We start from the raw sequence: 8728 nt of genomic DNA, 5'->3' as shown, positions 1-8728 counted from the left end.
GTCACATACTCTCAGCCCCAGAAAATCCCATGATAGGATCGCCTTAGGGTCGTCATTAGTTGGAAATGACTTGAAGGATAGCTAAGGGGTAGGGAATAAGGGCATTGTCCCTCAAGAATTCGGCCCCCTCCATGAAATTTTCCTTCAGTCCTCAAATTTCTTGCATTGCAGAGAATGAGATACTGAAAACCATTCACACCTAGAACATTTACACTTGCTTTGTTTGCATTCCCGTGGTAGTGCTTTCCCTTTGCCTGATCCTTTTCTTTGGATGCCAAAACTGTTTACTAAATGCTCAAGTGCAGCTTTAAGTTCCTGCAACGCTAGAAATTTGGCCGTGAGCCCATCCTACCTTACTATGCCTCCAGCTGTAATTTAACTGGCAGCAGGAATGGGTAGCTAGAAGCCACTGAGTAAAAATTCTGAGAATTCCCTGGAGCGTTGCTGCATTGGGTATACACTGTGAGATGGTTTCTGGTGGTGGGCTGCAGAGACAGATTCCTTGCAAGGGCATCCAGGGCAGGTTGCATTGCCAATGGGCCCTGCCAGAGTGCTGGGATCTGCCCAAGGGTACCAGCTGTCCTGTCAACCATTCAATGCCACATACACCTAGCTGCACAGATAAGGCCTTCCAATGAAGCAGGTATCACTTCCATGTCTGTCAGAACTTTTTAAAGAAATCACAGAACCTTACAGTTGGAGGAGACCACAAGGGCCATCCAGTCCAATTTTCTGCCAAGCAGGAATACACACTCAAAGCACCCGTGACGGATGGCCATCCAGACTCTGAAAACCTCCAAAAAGGAGACTCAATGGAGTTTATCAAATGGGAGGAATTTCTGTTAAATTCAAATGAAAAGAAAGTGGGGCCAAAACGCATTCACTTAAAGTCGCTAGTTTTGCACAATTATGTGAATACGCATTGCATTCGAACTGGCTCCCCATTGCCCAAAAATAGCATGCCATTGACCGAATTTGCATATGGCAGTCTATCACGCAATAACATGAAACCACATGATTGCGTTCGGACTGACTTCCCATTGCCTGAATTTGTGTGTAGTGGGTTATCAAGCAGTAATGTTAAACCCCACGATTGTGTTCAGATTGCCATCGGATTATACTTCCAATTTCCCTTGTCTGATAAACTCCAACCACACTCCAAGAGAATGTGTTCCACTGTTGAACAGCTCTTACTGTTAGGATGTTATTCCTAATGTTGAGGTCATATCTCTTTTCCTGTAGTTTGCATACATTGCAGCAGGTCCTATTCTCTGGAGCTGCAGAAGAAGAAAAATTGATCCATCCTCAATATGACTCCCCTTCAAAACAGGGCTATCAGATGATGATGATGATGATGATAGGATTTATTATGATATTTATTATATCACCTCTTAACCTTCTCTTCTCCAGGCTAAACTTACCCAGCTCCCTAAGTCTCTCTTCATAAGGCATGGTTTCCAGTCCTTTCACCATTTGGGTCGCCCTCCTCTGAACGCGCTCCAGCATCTCAACATCCTGCTGGGTATACAGCATACATTCAAGTACATTTTGAATGTCGGTGTTGTATTGTATAAATCCCTACATAAGCAGTTATGTGGTATTTGTCCTGCACAGCTGTTCAGTTCAGTGGACATTGTGTAACTTGATGTACAACCAAAGGAGTACTATCCCTAGTTTCTTCAAGGGCGAATGGAAACACATCTGCTGTAAATGAATATTTACAGGTACAATGACACTTCATTTGCAGCTCTGTTTGTACAACCCAAGTTTGTGGCTCTACCAAAGAGAGAGATAAGATTTCTTTGGCATGACTTGTTTTTGAGATACCCATGTTGACTTTTAGGGATCATGGCATTCCTTTCTAAGTGCTTATCAACTGTCTCTGCTGCCCCAGAAGGTTGGACCAGGTGTAATGGTTGTAAATTATAGGAGAGTAGATTACGATGGAACATTAGAAGGAACATATTCCTGATAAGAGTGGTTCAGCAACAGAACCAGTGACTAAGACCTGAAATACACAGTCCAAATAAAGTGGTTTCCGGCTGATGTGGGGGTATGGTGTTCAGATGACGCATGCCCCCATAGCAGCCAGAAGCTGCTCCAGCGCCATGATCCAGTCTTTTGGACCAGATCAAAAAGGAGCAGACATAATCTGGCTCCTTGCAGTGCTGGTTTTGAACCATGGCTGTACAGAGAGAAAGATGGAAGGAAGGAAGGAAGGAAGGAAGGAAGGAAACTTTATTTTTCACACTGGAAAGGTGATCCTTGGCCAACTTCCATCTGCACCCCAGCAGCTTCCCAAAGGTAGATCCCAAATGCAGAAACTATCATGCTGGATTAATAAGGCACTAAGAGTAATGAACATGTATGTTGTCATAATGATCAACCATTCACTAGGTTTTCTTATGTTCTGCATAGGCAAGGAGGTGTCTATTGTATTGCTTATGAATGTGAAAATAGCCTGGGCCATGAGTCATGGATCAAGATATGAGTGAAAGGGTGCAATTCCAAAGTGTACAAACATTAGTACAACAATCCCAACCCACTCAGGGTTGCTTACTGTATTAATAATGTGGAGGAACTCCTCTGTGACTTCATTTGCCTTCTCCAAAATACTAGTGTGGATTGGAGCCCTTTCATACCACGCAGTTATGGCACTACGGTTCCACTTTAGTTGTTGCAGCTGCATGTTGTAGAATCCCGGGATTTGTAGTATGGCGAGGAACTAGACTTCTCTGGCAGAGAATTTTTTAATACCTCTCCCTAAATTGCAAATCACAGGATTCTGTGGGATGGGACCATCACAGTTAAAGTGGAATAATAACGCTATGTAGTGTGCCCCTAATTCCTGCAAATGCGGAAGGCCCACAGAGATGTCGAAATGCAGCAGGACCAGCCCCGGATGGAGAGTGGATGGGCTGCACTGTGATCCCTAGTGCCCCTTCCTTTCCTGAATCCACCTTGCATCTCTGAGATTTGACACTCCATGTATGATAGGAGCCTTTGCTGCAGGCATCGCTATCATAAAAATGCCTGCGGACCTCCTTATGCAAGCAGCATTATCCCCATCCAGGATTATAGGAAGGGATCAATGCCTCCTGCTGCTGCTGCTGCTGCAATTTCAAAGGAGGCTTTTTCTAAGCAGTGGGGCTTTTCCACATTAAGCCTATACCCCCTCCCGCCGTTAGGGGGCGCGCTCTGCTCCCATTTCCCATCGGGCCTACGCCGCCGCGGTTATCCAGCTGGAAGAAGCGTGGCCTCCCTCCAGTTATGCAAATCTCCGACGCCCTCTGTTCACACCGGGTGGGCGGGGATTCGCTTTATGCTAATAATAGAACGCTGCGTTTTTTCCACCGCGGCCGTGGATAGGCTCCGGCGCGGAAGAAGGGGGCGTGGTTTAGCTTCACACACAATGTAACCCAACCGTGCCCTTAGCGGATAGAATCTCGGCGAGGGCCGCGCGAAAAGCCGACCAATGGCTGTGCGGCGCCGGGATTTATGCAAATGAGCGGGCGGGACCGAGCGGCATTTGGCGGGGAGGGAAAGAGGGCTGCCTTTTGGCATGTATTATGTTAATGAGGGCGGTGGGCGGGGCGACGGCGTGAGGGAAAGCCCGAGGCTGCAGCATCAGCAGCAACGGCAGCGAGAAGAGGAGGAGGAGGAGGAGGAGGAGGAGGAGGATGAAGCGGAGGACGATGGCGGCGGCGGAGGCGGAGGCGGCGGCGGAGGCGAGGCGGGCGTCGCGGCTGCCGGGCGGGAGCTGACCCCGGGGGGGGAGCCCGGCCATGGCCTTCCTGGGGGGGCCCCGGCTCCTGGACTGGGCCAGCTCCCCCCCTCACCTCCAGTTCAACCGCTTCGTCCTGACCGGGTACCGGCCCATCAGCTCCGGGACCGGATGCCTCCGCAGCCTCTTCTACCTGCACAACGAGCTGGGCAACATCTACACCCACGGTCAGCCAAGGCCCCTCGCCCCTCGCCCCTCACCCGCCCCGGGCAGCCGCTTCAACCTCCGCTTCTTACCGCCCTTCAGTCTCTGCTTCCCCAATCATCCCTGGAACCCCCACTTTCTCCCCATCCACCCTCCAACCCCTTCCTCTCCCCCCTTGAGCCTCCCTTTATTCCCTCATCCGCCTCTGGACCTCCACTTCTTCTCCCGGAACCACCGCTTTCTGCCCCTTGAACCCGTCCTTCCTCCCCCTTGAAGCTCCCCTTCTTCCCTCATCCGCCCCTGAACCCCCACTCCTTCCCCCTTTGAGCCTTCACTTCCCCCCTTGAACCCCCACTCCTTCCCTCCCTTGAATCTCCACTTTCTGCCCCCCGGAACCACTCCCTTCTGCCCCTTCCACCCCTGAACCTCCTCCTATCTCATCATCTACCCCTTAACCCTCACTTCTCCCCCATTCCACACTTTGATCCCCCACTTCTTCCCCCTGAACCTCCACTTTCTGCCCCATCCACCCCTTGAACCCCTTCTTCCTCCCCCTTGTGCCTCCTCTTAATTCCTCATCTGCCCCTGAACCTCCACTTTCTCTCATTGAACCCTACTTCTTCCCTCCCTTGAGCCTCCCCTTCTTCCCCATCCACCCTTGAACCTCCAGGTTCTCTTCCATCCACCCTCTTGAACCCCCACTTCTTCCCCTCTTGACATCTCTGCGTTGCTGCTAGTAGTAATCCTAAATGGTGGTGTGCGCCTTCAAGTCGTTTCCAACTTATGTTGACCCTATCATGGGGTTTTCTTGCCCAGCTTACTTCAGAGGGGGTTCGCCATTGCCATCCTTTGAGGCCGAGAGAGTGTGACTTGCCCAAGGCCACCCAGTAGGGTTTCCGTAGCCAAGCTGGGATTCGAACCCTGGTCTCCACAGTCACCAATGCTCAAACCACTGTGCCACACTGGCTCTCACACAATAGTGTGTATGTGTGTATGTTGTGTGCCTTCAAGTCATTTCAGACTTACAGCGACCCTAAGGCGGCCTTATAGTGGGGTTTTCATGGCAAGTTTCTTCAGAGAGGGTTCGCCATGGCCATCCTCTTGAGGCTGAGAGAGTGTGACTTGCCCAAAGCCACCCAATGGAGTTTGTATGGCTGAGCTGGGATTCAAATCCTGGTCTCCAGAGTCACAGTCCAAGGCTCAAACCACTACACTAGTGATTCTAGTGGAAGACTATGGTCTTCCAGATGTTTTGGACTTCAACTCCCAGAATTCCTGATGGTTGACCAAGCTGGCAAGGACTTCTGGGAGTTGAAGTCCGAAACACCTGGAGGACCAAAGTTTGGGAATCTCTGCACTACACTCTGTTGGCTCTCTACATAATCAATTGTAGTAATGATACATTTTATCCCTGGCTTCACATCTCCAGGATCTCACATCACCTTTTTTTAAGGCATGAATTTCCCACCCTCCAAAAGGCTTGGGGTTCCCTCTTATTTCATTTGGCACTTCTGTCCCCCAACAACGCTTCTATTTCATTGTCCCTGACCTCAGCGTCTAGCCCTCCATTGGATTTGGTTTCTGGGCTATGGAAGGGTCTGGTGACTTTCCTTGCACCCTTTCCCCCATTCGACATGCAGCGGATCTCTTGCAACTGCGTTCCAAAACACACTGCAGAAATAATCCACTTTGAGACCGCTTTAACTGCCCTGGCTCAGTGCTAGGGAACCCTGGGAGTTGTAGTTTGTAGTGGCACCAGAGCTCTCTGACAGAGAAGGGTAATTGTCTCACAAAACTGCAGTTGCCAGAATTCCCAAGCATTGAGCCAGGGCAGTTAAAGCGGTCTCAAATTGGATTATTTCTGCAGCGCATTTTGGATCTCAGTCTTCCAGGAATGAGATTTAGTCATCTGCTCTTCTTTGCCAGAGTTTGGGGCAAAGTTGTTCAGCTGGTGGTGGAATTGGGCTTCTTACTGGGAATTTTCCCCCTCTTGGCTTTTTATTGAGCGTGTTTTGGTGGCTGAGCAGCTGAGAGTTTGCAGAGAGGGGCCAAGGCTTAGAAGCAGAGCTGATGCTTGGGATGCTGAAGGGTCCAGATCCAGGCCTTGAGTTCAAGAGTGGATCCCAGGCTGCAGAAGTAATGCAGTTTGACATCACTTTAATCACTATAGTACTATCCTATGGGTTGGGATTTGCAGTTTTATAAGGTCTTGAGCCTTCTCTGCCAAAGAGTGCTTGTTGATGATGTTGTGTGCCTTCAAGTCGTTTCTGGCTTATGGCGACCCTAAGGCAAACCTATCATGGGGTTTACTTGGCATGTTTCTTCAAGGGGGGGTTGCCATTGCCATCCTCTGAGGCTGAGAGAGAGTGACTTATCCAAAGTTACTCAGTGGGTTTCCATGGCCAAGCTGGAATTCGAACCTTGGCCTCCTAGTCTACTAGTCCAATGCTCAAAACCATCACCACACTGCCTCTCAAAGAGTGCTAGTGCCCCACAAAGCTACAGATCCCAGGGTTCTCTAGGATGCACCTGTGGCAGTTAAAGTGGTGTCAAACTGCACTATATCTATTATTTATTGAAGTTATAGCACACCTCTTGTGAGTTCTGCTCCTTCTCACTTGGTCGTCACAACAGCTGTGCAAGGTAGGTCTGGCTGAGAGAGCATAACTGGCCAAAGGCCACTTGGTGAGTTTCATGGGTCAGTGGGGATTTGAACCTGGATCTCCTGAGTTCCACCAGAGTGTGATACCACTGTATCACACTCTGGTGTTGGGGTGCTTAGAGTCCATCAACACCTTGTTGGTTGAAAGACATAGTACACCGGATGCAAAAGCTTTGGAGAACCGAGGATGTGATTTCACAAAGGCATCTCTTCACTCATCTTTTGTGTCTTTGTTCCAAGTGAACTGGAACCAAGCGTGTGTGTGTTTTGAATGTCGCCTCCATTCATTGCTAAGCTTGAGTACCAGTCTTGGCAAAATGTGCAGTGTGCCTTTATCCTTGGTTCTAGTCAGAATCTGCTCAGCTGGCTTTGCTTGGAGTACATTCTGAAAACATTTGATGGCAAGCCCTATTTTGGCTTGGGCAGGAGGAATTCAATATTTGTCTTCCATCACAACAGCAACTTCTCCTTTTGCTGTGGGAAAGGGACAAGTGAGGCAATGCAAGATTTCCTGTTCTCTTGTTGTGTTGTTGAGTCCAGCCTTGTGTATACAACCACAGAACTAACCCACCCTGCCTACTTCCCCACAGATAACTGTGTGAACAATGTGGAAATGGGGTTAGTGATGCCACAAACTGCCGCTATTGCAACCATCTTCCTGGTGATACCTGGAGGGGAGACAGACTGGGGAAAATGACTACAGATTTGTCTTGAGATCCCCGGATGGAAGATTTGTAAATAAGAAGAAAGCTAGTGTGCTTTTTTGTGTTAAAGCGTTGGACTGGACATAGGAGATCTGGGTTTGAGTTTTTACTGAGCCCCGATATTCACTTTCTGATGGTGGACCAGTCTGCTCTGGACTACATCACAGGGTTGTTGTGAGGACAAACTGAGGCAGAAGTGAGCCATGTACGTTGCCTTGAGTTTATTGGAGGAGAGGTGTGATATTCGTGTAGTAATAAATATTGTACATTTATAAATAAATGAATGATCAGGACAAGGCTAATAAAATATTCTTAGTCTGCAGTAGATATTTTGTGTATGTGTCCGGCCCACTTTGCCAATCCATTGTCGGTGGTTTGTTCCTGTTGTTGTGTGCCTTCAAGGCATTTCCGACTTATGGCGTCCCTAAGGTGAACCTATCATAGGGTTTTCTTGGCATGTTTCTTCAGAGGGGGTTTGCCATTGCCATCCTCTGAGGCCGAGAGAGTGTGACTTGCCCAAGTTTACCCTGAGGGTTTCCATGACTGAACTTGGATTTGAACCATGGTCTCCTGGTATACTAGTCCAACACTCATACCATTCCACTGTGCAGGCACATATTGTCAGTGGTACAACTGGGTAATTTTAAACTGGCCCCATTTGTTTTACAGGTAGCTCCCCCTTTCTTTACAGTGGTTCCCAAACTTTGGTCCTCCAGATGTCCCAGAATTCCCGACTGTTGGCCAAGCTGGCTAGGGCTTCTGGGAGCTGAAGTCCAAAATACCCAGAGGACCAAAGTTTGGGAACCGCTGTGAGAAGGTAATGGCATCTCTATTACTTATTTCAAATTGTGTTAAGTGAGCCTTGTGATCCTTGGTGACGCTCCTGCTCATTCTGCTGAATGGGACCTGATCTTCTCCTTTGCAGTCTTGCCACTACCCACCACCTTGATACACTTGGTACACTTTCTGTTCTTATTGTGTACCTGAGGCTGTACAAACAAGGAAGTTGCTGAGCACCTGGAAGGTCATGATATAAATTACGTCTTGTGGGCTGCACACTGAGCAGCTCTGTTTGAGGCTGATGAAGGAGAAGGAATACCGGTTATTTGTTCATTTATTTATTGAATTTGTATGTTGGTCTCAAGGCAGCTTAAAAACTATATATTAAAAAAGCATAAATACAAAGGTTATTTAAAATACAGTGAAACTATTTATGCATGTAGATATTTCTTCTCTCAGTATTCAGAGTGCATCGTAGTCATTGCCTTATGAAAACTTGCATCAGCCTTGTAAGGCACACTTACCCTTCCCTGTATTGCAAGTTGTGGGATCTCTGAGGATTTCAGGTGTGCTCTCCAGCGAATTGGGACTTGAACCCACGGCATCCTATCTCAGAGTCTTGGTTATTACCATGAATTATCTTTTATGTTTGCA

At 48.3% G+C, this 8728-nt stretch overlaps 1 protein-coding gene across 1 annotated transcript in view; it reads left to right on the top strand.

Annotated features, from left to right (window-relative positions):
- The first annotated feature begins 3764 nt into the window (after positions 1-3764).
- LOC149303559 (progestin and adipoQ receptor family member 4-like) overlaps positions 3765-8728 on the top strand; it is a 30935-nt gene continuing 25971 nt past the window's right edge. The window contains exon 1 of the mRNA XM_089480075.1: positions 3765-3951. Within this exon, the coding sequence (XP_089336201.1) occupies positions 3786-3951 (166 nt within the window). The 5' untranslated portion in view covers positions 3765-3785. The remainder of the gene's footprint in view (positions 3952-8728) is intronic.

This window comes from Sceloporus occidentalis, unplaced genomic scaffold (genome assembly GCF_023333645.1).
Source record: "Sceloporus occidentalis isolate IW3139 unplaced genomic scaffold, rSceOcc1.0.p SCAF_14, whole genome shotgun sequence".
In the NCBI taxonomy this organism is placed as follows: domain Eukaryota; kingdom Metazoa; phylum Chordata; class Lepidosauria; order Squamata; family Phrynosomatidae; genus Sceloporus; species Sceloporus occidentalis.
This window is presented reverse-complemented; position numbering and strand designations above follow the sequence as displayed.